The sequence below is a fragment of the Elephantulus edwardii genome, unplaced genomic scaffold (genome assembly GCF_000299155.1).
Source record: "Elephantulus edwardii isolate Elephantulus edwardi_28Jun2011 unplaced genomic scaffold, EleEdw1.0 scaffold00201, whole genome shotgun sequence".
Lineage (NCBI taxonomy): Eukaryota > Metazoa > Chordata > Mammalia > Macroscelidea > Macroscelididae > Elephantulus > Elephantulus edwardii.
In genome coordinates, this window is record NW_006399951.1 from 1,608,807 (window position 1) to 1,623,548 (window position 14,742).

Genomic DNA, 14,742 nt, shown 5'->3' on the forward strand with positions numbered 1-14,742 from the left:
CAAATCCAACATTTTTTTTGGGTGGGGGGGAGAGGGGTACATTTTCTCTTTTTCAACCTCCCTATAAACTCCTTGGTGAAGGGATGAGACCATGCCGGGAGGGAGTGGAAGATGTTAGTGCAGGCAGGAAGGTTAGAGGGGAAGGCCTCGGGCAGCCTCTCCAGGCTTCCCACCGTGCTGGAACCCCTTTCCCGGCAGCAGAGTGATGTCTGGCAGTGTGTAAGCCCAGTTCAGGTGTGTAGTGGAAAGATAGTTAGGAATGTGCCTCTGGGGGAGACCTGGCCCTCGTCCTGTCTGTGCCAGCTCACTCCATGTGCTCCATGTCCAAGCTTCCTCTGGCCTAGGCTCCTCTGCTAACCTGAAGGAAGCTCCTTCACCCGGGATGACACGGTGTTGGTGTTGGAGTCCACAGTCACCAGCAGGTCACTGTGGAAGTCTCTCTTCTTACCTTGTGCGAAAGCCTCTTGCACATCTCCCCCAACCCCAGGTAGGGAGTCCGGGGGGCAATGGGTGGGCATGGAGCCAGTGCACGTGGAGTAGATGGGCAAGGACATCGAGCAGTCACCTCTGTGCGTGGGTGATGTGTGTGGTGACCCTGCGGCTTGAGCCTTCAGTAACTTCATGAGCCTCTCCAGTTCGAACATCAGCTCCAGCCTGCTCTTCTGGAGTGCTGACATTCTTTGCTCAAGTTCATCTTTTCTTTACTTCAGCAACTGCAGCTCTGCTAACAATGGGGATTCTGCTGGGCCTTCTCAGGGGTGGGGTAGGAGGCCTGTTCATGCTCCAGTCGCAGATGCTGAATCTCCTGCAGGATCTGTTTTTATTTTCCAGTTCTGCCTTTGTTGTTTGTTGGCATCCAAGTTAAAGCTCAAGTCAGGAGAGGAAGGGTCATGATGCCTGCCTCTGCAGCCAGCTGTGCAGCACAGGGAGCAGTCAAGTGTTCCTCATCCAGTCGGCTAGGGTTGTCCAGGACACTCTTGGTGGAGATGGGCACTCCAGAGGGCATGTGGCTTACCACAGTGTCATCCATATTCGTTAGAGGACAAGGAGGGACTATGTGTGCCAGGTCAAGTGGTTTCTCTGGTTGCTCAGGAAAAACAGGATGTAGGGGTTCTCTGGTGAGTACGCACCCCAAAGATTTACTAATTGCATGAATGGCTAAGCTTCTCTGCAGGCCATTTCCAAGAAGAATGCTCCTTCATCTGGTGTTGGCTGCTGTGAAGGCCATGGCATGGCCATGCCAAAAGCAATTTTGGCAGAGCTGGTAGTTGTGGTACTGCTGGCATTAGTACTGGAAGCCATCATGCTCACAACAGCAGCAGGAAGACTCCACAGGATGGAAGACATTCTCCAGATGGGCGAGCCTGTGTATGAGAGCGAGCCAGACAAGGCACTGGGGAGGGCGATCAGCCATCATCGTGTCTAAAAACATGTCCAGCATTATCTTTTTCTGCTGTGGGACACAAGTGCAGACTGAGTGCTCTGTATAACCAAAAGATGGCCCTTCAAAGACCACCCAAAGGTACCTGAGCTGGGAGGTTCAGAACTTCCTTTAGAAATTTTCAAACTTGCTCAATATCAATAAGCCACTGGAATCTGACATCTGGGAGAAAACATACTGCAAGGTGTCCAGCATCTTCCCACCACACATGGTTGCCAACATGGCTTTAACAGGTAAGACCATCAGCTTGCCTTGGCCCTCACTGTCATACACAGCCATCGTGAAGTTGAGAAGACTGATGGACTGTTCCACGCTGATCTGGTGAGTGGAAGGAAGGTGTTTGTTCAGCTGGTAGTAGATGGTTAAGAGGATGGTTTCAAGGTGGACACACTGATCTCAGTATGATGGTCCAGTGTATTAAGCCCATTATCTTGGAAGGTTTCTATCATGGTCCAGATGCCAACAAGGTGAAGGTTACACTGTTTTTGCACAAATTATAATTTGCAAGCTGTTCTATAGGTTGATAGTCATATGACCTCAAAATTCTGAGCATACATTTCTATGTACAGCTGCCTCTTCTCTGCTATGGGTTTTAGCTTGTTGCCACTTTCCTCAATCATTTTCCTGACAAGAGATAGAGGTGTTGGGATTGGTCTCCAGGGGCCGCAGCCTCCTCTGCCTCCTCCTGGCCTGGCCCTCGCAGCTGAGGCAGCCACCACAATTCTTCTTGATCTTCCATATTTCCTGTCCAACTGTTGAACATAAACAAGGCAACTGAAAAGACCAGGGCTTAGGTCTTTTTTAAAATTTTTATTTCCTAATCACCAAAGTGACATCTCTGCTTTTTATGATACTTTAAAGAGGGTTTTTTTAAACAGATTTTTCAATGGAGTATATAATTTTATTTCTTAGCTGCTGCTTCCACAGAAATTGACTAGAATCCTTGACAATTTTAATATTTTCTAATTGAGATATGTTAACAAACATGCAACGCTTACTCATGGGGAAGACAGTTACTGACCAAACAGAATATGAAATTATTAAATATCATTCATATTATACTAACAAAGTTGTGCTAAAGATAATTTTAAAATGAAAATAGCCATGTGCTGACAAGAATTGCAGAAGCTCAGGCTGGAATCAGAGGAGTAATATAGCATGAAGGATAGTGGAGTGGATGCCTGAGATCTTGCTGGAAAGCAAGAAAGACTAGTGTTTCAATCTCAAAACACCTCTAAATCTAATTTCCTATCTGTACATAATATAAATTCAAAAAAGTACAGCTTGATACGTTTTCTTTAGCTAAATACATTTGTGATCTACCTTAAAGATCAAGAAACAAAGTATTATTAAGTCTTACACAAACCCTACTCATGTCTTCTTTCATCAACAGTTCCTCAAAGATTATTATTTTGTCTCAGACTATTTTATAGGGTCTAAAAATACATGTGTACAGATGCTCCACTGGAGAAGGAGGGTTAATCTCCTCCTGTGCCTGTCAGATCTGATTCGATGGTACACAACAAGAAAAACCAAAAAACCCAATACATGTGAAAATTATTTTAAATGGAAAAATTCAAGAGCAAATCTAAGTAAAAAGAGGCAATAAAATATACACCTGATGCTTACCCCAACTGCTATTTATTGCCAACCTACATGTTTATTTTAAATTAGTTTGTAGATGAGAACATGTTTTTGTGTTGTTACACGCTACTGAGTCAGAATCGACTCAGCTGACCCAACAGTAAGTTTTCGTAGTCTGTAAACTGCTGAAGAGGAGATCACCCATCTTCTCTTGCAGAGTACCAGGTGGATTTGAACCATGTGTCTTTCAGTTGGCAAGGCAACTCCTTATCACTAAGTGGCCAGCACTCCGTAGTGAACAATATTAGTAAAAGAAAAAATTCAGTTATACAATTAATAGTTTCTTATGGAATTAAAATCAAAGTTGGCTAACATCATTGAGCATAAGAAAGCGTTTTGACTCTTCCTCAACACAGAATTTACCTTAATGATGAAGATGGAGTAAAGCTGTCAACCAAGGAAAGATCTCTATTTGCTGATGTGTCATGACTTAAAATGAGTAAGCAGCTGCCAATATTCATTAATACTAGAATATGGCAAGGACAAGTTATGAATCTAAGAAAATTGGAAGCTGTAAGTGCAATGGAATACATAAAGATCGATATCCTACACCCTGACTCCCTCACTTCTGTTGAGTTGGGAGCAACCAAAAAGGATCCTCTAGCAAGTTTTGAAAAGCTAGAAATCACACCAGAGGCATCCACCTTTCTCCCTATCAGAGAGGTGCCATCTTTGGGTTAGTAATGCAAATCCCTGCGAATTATGTCACCACAGCTCCCTTTCTTAAATATCTAATACCAGTGAGCTGACATAGACTAGTACAAACCATTCTGAATCACACAATTATATGGTCTACTGTGTCAAGGTCTGCTGTCAAGGACATGTTCAAAGTTCTAAAGAGCAATGATGTTAGCTTAAAGACTAACATATACCTGATCCAAGCCATGACCTTTCCAATTACTTGCTATACATCAGAAAGTTGAACAATAAATAAGAATGACAGAATAATCAATGCCTTTGAGTTATGGTATTGGAGAGGAGTACTGATATCCTATATACTGACAAAAGAATAAACAAGTATGTTTTAAAGAAAGTGCAACCAGGGTGTTCCTTGGAGGCAAGGATGATGAAGCTTCATCTCACATTATTTTGGGCATGTGATTAGAAAGGACCAGCACGTGGACAAGGACATTATGCTTCGTAAGCTAAAGGGTGAATCAATGGGAGAAAGACTCTCAAAGAAATTGACACAGTGACTGTACCAACAGACATGAGTATATGAGAAATGGCATAGATGCACAGAAAAGGCCAAAGTTCACATCTGTTATGAATCATATATGACAGCACCTAACAACAACAGCAGCAGCAGATTCATTCATAATTAGTTCAATGACAACCCAAAGACAAACTGTTTGACTCGTCCACTAGTCCATGGAAGAAAGATGGGCAATTCCCTCCTGAGTAATAACCCCTGAAAACCTAATGAAGGCTCAGCTCTCTGCCAGTTCAGAGTGAAGAGTGCAATAAACACAACTATAATTAACGTTATAATACAAACGGCTACATAAATGGTTGAATGGGAAAACTACTGAGTTCTTTATAAACCTTCCATTCAATTGGAAAAAAAATTTAAAGAAATACTATGTGGTCTAGTTATAACGAATTGTGCTGTCAGATGCACACAGTTCGATTCTACCAGCTGCTCCATGGGAGAAAGACAAGCCATCAACTCGAAAGCTATTGACTGCCTCTGAAAACGTGCTAGAGCGTCAGCTTTGAGTTGGTCCTGACTTGACGGTACACAACAACATAGTGCACTTGACCCAACCATAGTATTATAATTACCACATATGCTAGTTAATGTTGGAAAATGAGTAGGAAATACTGAAGAACTGATGACTTTAAACTGTAGTGTTAGTAAAGAATACTGAATGGACTGCTAAAAGGAAAAAAAAACCCACATATGTATTTTGGAAGAAGAGCAGGCAGAGTCATATAATCAGGAGGGACAACTCATTGAAAAGGACACCATATAGGGTAGAGTAGAGGGTAAATGATAATAAAGACACTCAAAGAAATAGATTAACACAGCAGTCCCAACAAAGCAGCACAGTGAGAAGGGCACAGGGTAAGACAGCATTTGATGCTGCTGTACACCGGGGTGGAGAGGATGACGCAATTGCAATTGACAAGAACAATGACAGTACTGTTTCTACTTGAGTTTGAGAACTGTCTCATTATTTAGATATCTTTGGGCTTTCATTAAAAAGTTCCATCTACGGTTCAAATCCACCAGATGCTCTGCTGAAGAAGGAGGAGCAATCTCCTCCTGTACCAGAAAGATCCAATCTGACGGAACACGTACAAAAAATAATAATAATAAAATTTTTAAAAAGTTCCATCTAGCACAAGGTAACTAATATTCTTTTAACAGATAGAATAACAAATAATGCAAAGTGTTCAATTACAAATAACTAATATTATTGATTAAAATTTTATCGTTAAAAGAGTATTTTAATAACCAAATTTTTCTTGCTAGTTAGTCAGATAATCACTAAGAAAAAAAGAAATGGAAATAAAATTTAAAGGCCTCAATCAAGTCATGTGAAATCGTATGGCCCAACCTAAATTTTAATAGAGCTTTAAGAACATAGTAGTGATTTTACTAGTCTACTTCAGGACTCAGTCACCTATTATTGTTGTTCTGTGCCATTGAGTTGCCTCCATCCCACAGCTATATGTACAGCAGCACTGAACCCTACCCTGTCCTGAGCCAGTCTAATTCTGACACACCAAACCCCACTGCCTCAGTTACTGGATCAATCCTTCTCAACTGGGGTCTTCTTATCCTGTGCTGTCCCTCCACCCTCCTGAGCATGATGTCCTTCTCCAAGCAATGGTCTCTCCTGGCCACATACCCAGAGTATGTGAGATGGAACTTCAAAATCCTAGCCTCCAAGGAGAAACTGGGTTTAACACTCTCTAAGACAGATTTACTTGTTTTCTTGGCAGTCCAAGATTCTTTTCAAGCACCACAATTCTTCTTCTATCCTTAGTCACTGTCCAGTTCTCTGACGCATAGCAAGTAAATGCGAAGACCATGGCCTGGATTAGATGCACCTTAGTCTCTAGACTGACATTGTTGCTTTTCGGTACTCTGGAGAGGCCCTTGACAGCAGATTTTCCCAGTGCAATTCATCTTTGATTTCCTGACTGTTGATGTTAACAGTGTTGATTGTGGATCTGAGCTAGCTGTAATTGCTAACAACCTCAATCTCTTTGCCATCTACCATCGTGCTGCCATTTAGTCCAATAGTGAGAAAGAAATCTGTTTTCTTGATGTTAAGCTTCAATCCATACTGAAGACTGCAGTCCTCCTCTTCAGTTTCAGCAAGTAAGCTTGTGTCATTTGCATAACGTAAGTTGTTGATGAGTCTTCCTCCAATCCTGATGCCACATTCCTCCTCATAAAGCCCTGCTTCCTGAACGATCTGCTCTGCATATAGATTGAAAAGGTATGGGGACAGGATACATCCTTGATGCACTCCTTTCATAATTTTGAACCATGCAGTGTTTCCCTGCTGTTCGGAGGAGTGCTTCTTGGTCCAAGTATAGGAATTGCATAAGCAAAATCAATTGTTCTGGGACTCCCATTTTCCTCAAGGAGCTATGGGAAGATACCAAGAATAGAGTTCATGAAGAATGCAAAAGGTCATTATAAAGAAGGAAGAAGAAAAGACCAAGTTGGATGTCAGGAAGAAACTCTGAATATCACACAAGAGAACCAAGAAGACAAAGCAAAGGGAAGAAAACAAGAAGTTAAGGAGCTGAACAGAAAATTTCAAAGGGCAGCTTGGGAAGACATGGCAAAGTATTAAAATAAAATGTGCATGGAGCTGGAGTTGGAAAATCAAATGGGCCAAACTTGCTCTGCATTTCGTAAGCAGAAGGAACTAAAGAACAAACTGAAGCTGTGAGTTACAATGCTTAAGGATGCCAGGGACAGCATATTTAATGATTCCGGAAGCATTAAAAGAAGATGGAAGGACTATACAGAGTCAATGTACCAAAAATTGGCTCACACAGAAGAATTTCAAGAAACAACATATGATCAAGAGGCGATGGTGATGAAGCAAGAAGCTCAGGCTGCTCTGAAGCACTTGACAAAAAAATAAAGCCCCGGGAATTGATGGAATAACAACTGACGTATTTCAACAAACAGATGCTGCCCTGGATATGATAATCAGGTTGAGCCAAGAAATCTGGAGGACAACTACCTGGCCAATCAACTAGACAAGATCCCTATGTATTCCCATTCCAAAAAAAAAAAGGTGACCCAATCAAGTGTGGAAATTACCAAACAGTATCACTAATATCACCAGCAAAATCCTGAAGATCATCCAGAAATGACTAGAACAGTACATTGACAGAGAACTACCAGAAATATAAGCTGGGTTTAGAAGAGGTCGTGGCACTAGAGACACAATTATCACTAATGTCAGATGGATCTTGGCAAAAAGCAAAGAACACGAGAAGAATGTTTATCTGTAATTCATTGAATGCAAAGGCACCTACTTTTACTAAAATGTTAAGTTTATATCCTTATGGTTTTACATATTATTTGTTTCTATTTTCTATTTAACAAATAAAATTATTTGATATTAATTAATACTTAAACCTCTTTTCATTCAGTAATTTCATAAAATACTCCTGGAACATCTAATATGTACTTACTTTCACTGAAGAAGTACTTGTTATTTTCTATTACAGGCAAAGTTTTAGAAAGTGATTGCCAGGACTAACTCAAAGCAAAATGTAACAAGAAAAAACACTGCCTTCCTGTCCTGCCTTTATTTTGACAAGCCATTTCCATTTGAACTCATTCCCCTCCAATACATCTAGAAAGTTATTTCGGATTGCAGGCACATTTTAAACAAAATTTATTTCTCCTTAATGCTTTCTGATAGGCATGCTGAATTAAAAATAGCCATTAATAAGTCAACCTACTATTCCTTTAACAAGTAGCAAATGTCTGGGGGTAGGGAGGAGAATTTCAAAAAGAACAAATAGCTATGTCTTAGTGAAAGTGCAGCCAGAATGGTCCCTGGAGCCAAAGACGACAAAAGCTTTGTCTCACATATTTTGAGCATATCATTAAGAGACATGATGTTCCTTGCAGAGAGACATCATGCAAGGGAAGGTGGAGGGTCAGTGAAAGGGAGGAAGACTCTCAACCATATGGATTCAAACAGTTACGGCAGCAATGGGCTGGCTATGCCAGAGGATAAGAGAAGGATCAGAACTGTTGTTTATAGGGTCAGCATGAGTCACACTCGACTTGATGGCAACTAACAATACTATCAATGCCCCTAGTTTCCTGTACTATGTTGGTGTACCACTGAAGGTGAACTATTTATTTAGAAATAATGCCTTAATGGCAAAATTACTAGGGCAGTTGAACCTCAGGAAGGGCCTGGTTCCAGGCCTCAGTTTTTTTCCTTAAATAGTCATGTTTTTTAAATTGGAAAACAATAACGGCTAAAGTTATTGAGCATTAAATATTTTAGGTACTGTATGCTTTAAATGTTACTAGCTGAATTCATCATGAAAAAGTCACTGTATAATACCAATGGTATTTCCATTTTATAGAAGAAACAAATCTTAGGTTATGTATTTATCCCAAATTTAAATTGCAAAGTAATAAAATCTGGATTTTAACAAATCTAACTGAATTCTGAGTAACAAAATTTAACCACGTTATCATACTGTACTCCCAGTTTAACTTAAAGACTTGAGATTATATAATACTTTGAAAAGAACATTTTTTTCCTTGTATTTTCTACATAATCAACCTATAGGTAAATAAATCATGAGCATGGTGAATGACAGGGTTCAATGTGCTGATCTCAGCGTCACAATGAATGATAGTTGACTTGCTGGGCCTAACAACAACACAGGTACATTTTCAAAAAAAGCACCTTTTTTTTTTTACCAAATAAAACAAACAAAAAAACCCAAAACAATCAATCTATGACAAAACAAGTCACTGTCATCGAGTAAGAACTCAATCATAGCTGACCTTCTAGTTTTCAAAGTCTGTAAACCGCACAGGACGAGACAACACATCTTTCTCTCATGCAGGTGGATTTAAACCGCCTCTCTTAGGGTGGCAGCACAATTCCTTAGAGACTAAGCCACCTGAGCCTCCTCAATCTCTAAAGTGACATACGAAAGGAAAGGTTTCCAGCACATTAGCAAACAGTGTTTCATCTGTTAATGTTTTTCTATGATTATAACAGACACCTCATTCTGAACAAATATAAACCAAAGTTACGGCTCATAAGTTGAATTTGAACTCCTTTTTTAAATTTATAATTCCCCACACTGATAGTTAAATTGAAATATTTACTCCTTTTAAAAATTATTTCAATTTAACATTTTATTAATGGCCAACAACTCAGTTTTTCTGAAAATAATAGAATATAATTTTCAAGAAAATGTTGGCTATATTAGAAAATGCTGCTAGTTAAAATGATAATACTAAATTTAATTGATAGTTTTAATTAAAAATCTAGAGAGCTCTTGTGGCTTAGTAATAAGAAGCAGAGCTGCAATCACAAAGGCACATGGTTCGCATACACCAGCTGCTCTGGAAGAGGAAGATGGACAATCTCCTCCTGTGTGGTTTTACTGTCTCAGAAAACCTACTGGAAGGCCAGCTATGAATGAGTTCCAACTTGACGATAGTGGCATGGTTGGGCAATTAGTTTAATCACAGAATCACAGTCAGACAACACTCACACTCCACAGCACACAATCACACTCTGTAATATACAACATACATCAGAAAGTATTTAGCCCCAACTATATTTTCTAGTACAATTTCTACATTTTCTTCCCTAGCGAATGGCTTTGGTTTTTTTTGTTTTGGAAAAAAAGGTTCTAAATTGATAAAAACCATGAAATATTACTTTCTTAATAATCTTTCCATAATTACACAAATGTATGATGATTAAAATAGTCCATTGCATGTGTGACTTTCCTATTAAAATTCAATAATTGCTAATTTTCCCTTACATACACTTCTTTTCTCCTTGTACCAGATATACTTCGGTTATCTTTTGCCTGTAAAGGATCCTTCCACTTAGCATTTTATAGCAAATAACAGTTATAACTCCTAAAGCTTTTAATGTTAATTTCATTCTGTTTTATACATTCTTTTTAAATATTCCTATTTTTTTCTACATAAACAAAACTGAAATTTCATTAACTTTTAACATAATAAAGTAGAAAACATGGTTATTTCATAAACCAAATTTTGTACCTTTCACACTAAAAGTCTTTAGAAAATAAGAATAGAAACTAAATTTTAAAATGTCATTAGTTATCTGAGAATAAAATGTAAAATTAATACTATCACTTCTTCATTTCATTATAGTAAAAGAATCTATGCTATTTAATGTTTTCAATTAATAACATCAAAACCAAAATTTAAGTTGCTGTATGGCTGAATTTTTTTGGTTATAAAAGTATGTTAGTTCTAAGTAGGTGTATGGCAAATGAAAATTTTTTACAACCTGGAATCACTTTTATTATGTATTACTTGTAATAAGGGGAAAAACCTTTTAAAATTCCCTAACTTTCTTGAAAAGAATAACCAAATAGTAATGCAAAAACTTCTACATTATTTCTACCTTTGGTTATTTCCATATTTCCATGTAAAATAAGCAAACATATAAGGCACAATTTATACTAAAAAAATAAAATACATTCTGTAGCAGATAAAAATAACCTAAGATTAAAGCACCTTCCTTGAACAACTGTTTGTCTTTACACATCTCTTGGTACATTAATCTTTGCCTGACCTCTATGATACTTAAGCAAATTAGAAAAGCAATATGGGAATAAAATAGCCAAGAGTCTACTGCTTATTATTGGTTTATAGTGTCATGGTTTTCCTGCAATCTCATTTTGTCCAAAGTTGTCTAAAGAAAATAAAGTCTTTTTGTTTTTAAAGCAGAACATGCCCAATGAGTCACAGTTATAAGTTTTTTAAAAATTATAAGGAAATTTTATACACATGCTGTAAAAAAAATTACTTTGCCACTGTCATTGTACTAAGAATATAATTTTGTTGGCTTTTTTCTATTTCACATGCTAAAATATTTTCCTGTTTTAAATTTATTTTGCTAACATTAATTTGTAAAACTCTATGTTCACAGGATTTAAGAAATCCTGGAATATTATGTGAAACATTAAAAAAGGACATATGGTGCGTAAGGTATCTAACAATGTAAACCAAATAAAAAGCAGGCTAGGCAGGTTGCACTCTTTTAAAAAACCAAAAGCTATTTAAAACTTACCCAATTGTTGTCTTCTCTTTTAATTTGGAACAAGTTTTTGTCTTTTTGCTCTCTTTGTCTTTTGGCTTGGATTTCATCCTTCTGCCTTTCTTTTCTTCCTTTCCTTCAACAGAAGCACTAGGGAAGTTTTCAGGGCTCATTACTCGTGGAATATTGCGTTCTCCGCGCTCCTTTGCTTTTGCTATGGCCTCTGAAATTATACGATTAGCCTTTTCTTGCTTGCTTTCTGATTCCATCTTTTTTCTCTGCTTCTTCTCGGACATGACCCTCACCTGGGTATTCTGCAACTTAGTATATGTCCCAGAACCATCACTCTTCTTGGAAGATGGAGGCTAGAGAAACCAAAACATTATTTTATAACATATATGACTGAAAACAATTGACATAAATATTTGAAACTTTAAAATTAGGCTTAAATGGGGAAGTAAAATTATAAAAGCAAGTATGTCAGCGCTTAAGAACAAATTTAAAAGAAAATATATTTCTCTAGAAATTAGTTAGGCATAAAACAAAGCAGTTGAAATTGCGACTTTTTAAAATGGAGGTTGAAATAGGATAACTCAGAATCATGGATATTTTCATTTTTGGTCGGTTAGTTGATTCATACTTTGTCCTAAAAATACTGTGTGCATTTGGTGTAAGAGCCTTTTTTTTCCAGAACTCAGAAAATTATTCATTTAAAACTGTGATTTAATTGAGAAACTATTCCTTACAGTTCACCACATTTTTTAAAAAGAAAAACAAAAGCCTCTACTTTAAGAGACTGAAGTCTGAAACCATTTAAACCATTTTAATGTGCAATCTATGCAGCAATACAGCTAGTTAGTAAACAAACATTCTCATACTTAATATTAGAAAAAGTTTTAGTTTTTCAGTGAAAGAGTTAACCTGTGGGTTTCCCCCACCTTCTATAGCCTAATTATTTCACTCAAGCAATTCTAGGAAAATACAAGTTTTATAATTTTACATTAAAATTATTAATATTTTAGCACTCTCACAGGAAGTAAATCAACATTTTAAAAATCATTTTCCCTTCAAACATACATTCTTCCGCACATACTTAGATCACAGTTTTGTTATGTTCTTACCCGTAAACATGCCTCTGACTATAGCAAAGGGAAAAAACATCAAGGATTTCCAAACACATTTTCATGCCGATTCCAGTGTACTTCACTGGATGTTTTCTATACCTGCCTCATCAAAGGTTTCATAGCAGTGCTGCAGCACTGAGAAAGCAAAGAGGGTTTAGAATTGCTCACTAAAATGCCACCTTAAGGCCTACAAGCTATATAACAAATAACCAAGACTCCAGAAAACAGCAACAAGCTCAAGATGGCGATGCAGTACGACTCCCGCAGCAGCAGCCAGTAATAAGGAAGGTTATTCAATCCCATTAGCCTTTTAGCCCAAAGAACCCCTCCTCCTCCCACTCATTCAAGCTTTCACTTACCCTTCCTCTTGGCCTCTTCACTGAAGACATTTTTGGCGTCAGACAAAGGCTTGCCCTCTGCTTTTTCACCACCCCAGGCAGTGCTCAAGAAAAAAGCATTGAAAGAAGATTCCTAAATGGCCTATTTAGCAAGCTGCAACCAAGAGATGCACAACCCTCCACAAATACACATTGTGATTTATCAACATATTTCTGGCTTGACAAGTTTATATCCACTGTCTATCCGATTCTGGTATGAAAAAGGCTGTAAACCTCTCTTCAAAAGCTGAGTTTACTCAATAGCTGTAAGCAGATAGCCAGATTCCAACAAAGCACAGAAAGAAATGAATGCACAAAGCATCAAAATGCATCAGCATGAATATTAGAGATGTCGTTAAAAATACTGACTCCTTCTGCGGAAGTAGGCCAGCAGATGGTGCTACCAGTTATTATTCCATTAGACTCTGCAATTTAACCCCCAATGGACTGTTCTTCCCTCCAAGTAATACATTAACTCTCACTATACCACTTCCTGTAGTAAAGTTTTTTTAAAAAACATGCGTAATATCTGATTTAAAGAAGCCATGTTAACAACAACAGGGAAAACTGTGGTGAAATGGCATTATAAAGCTATTACCACGCAAAAGAAAATTTCTAAAGGAAAAAAAGATACTTTTCCCTGTGTTATTGGAAACATAAAAAGAGGTGGCGATGATCATATCAAAGGGTTAAAGAGCAGCTCATGCAAATGAACATATAACAAGTGACTTCTCTTTAAGAAATCCGATAAGGTCTTTTACGTTTCTAACAAAAAAAGAACAATATTTTTAAAATAGCAAAATGGAGTTATTTTCATTTAAATTTGAAAATGGAGCAAGAGACTTAGAAAAGAACAAATGAAAGCTGTCTTTAAAGAATGGCTAACCATATGAAAAATTTTTAATTTTAGCATAGATAAATTCAAATTATCCTTTCTATCCTTCAAAAATTCACAGAAATTTCATGACCTTCATCCTTTATATATTTTGGAAGGAACTGAATTTTTCAGATAAAATATTAGGCTCGGGCCTTGCTAAAAAGAAACATATAGCAAGTCCATGGTAATTTGATCAGTACAAAATCTATTGAAAAAACTTGACATTACTTTAGTAAACAAGACCACTAAATAGCTAAAATGAAATTTTACTACTTCAGATGTAATTTAAGTTTATTTAATCAATGTCATCATCAGAAGTCTGTACCAAAGAACTTTGATTTTTATTTTTTTTTCCTTTTAGGCAAAAAAGATCTTAAGAAAAAAAGCAACATGGTCTGGGCAGTGTCCTAGAAATCCCAATTCAGACATCAGAAAGAGATTAAATGCACAAGACCATGAAAAATAAGGAAAACACTGTGCTGCAATCCCAAAGGCCTGGAGTTTGAATCCAACAGATGCTCTGCTGGAGAAGGAGGGGCAATCTCCTTTTGTGCCAGTCAGATCTGATTCAACCAGCACAAGCCAGTCAGATCTGGTTCGACCGCACAAAACAAGTTTAAAAAAAAAAAAAGGAAAGTGACTAGCTTGAGGACATCAATATAAAGGTCAGTAACAATAAAAAGTCAGCAAGTATTATACTAAGTAAGTGTGAGGAGACATTCTAAGCATTTCCACATCAAAACCTCTTTTAATTCTGAGTAACATCTTGTGGTTGAGCTGGAGCTAATAAAAATTGACCCTCCAACAGATTTTGGAGCTGCTGGTTGATTTTAACCTCTCAACTACCCACTGGGTCAGCAAAGTGGTATTAAGAAAATGACAGTGATAGCGGAGATAAGCGATTAGGTAAAGGGCACCTATCACACTATCAACAGTAACTGAAACAACAGTAGGGATATGAGAGAGCAAAAATTATATCATGATAATAAGAACGAACATTTATTTAGTG

General features: G+C 37.6%; 1 protein-coding gene and 1 pseudogene across 2 annotated transcripts in view; both read right to left on the reverse strand.

Moving 5' to 3' along the window:
- Positions 1–14,742, reverse strand: part of CHD9 (chromodomain helicase DNA binding protein 9) — a 164,533-nt gene that overhangs the window by 91,813 nt on the left and 57,978 nt on the right. For both annotated transcript variants that reach the window (XM_006897101.1, XM_006897100.1), the window contains exon 3: positions 11,389–11,720. In XM_006897101.1, coding sequence (XP_006897163.1) covers positions 11,389–11,720 — 332 coding nt within the window. The remainder of the gene's footprint in view (positions 1–11,388; positions 11,721–14,742) is intronic.
- LOC102867638 lies at positions 354–2,061 on the reverse strand (annotated as a pseudogene).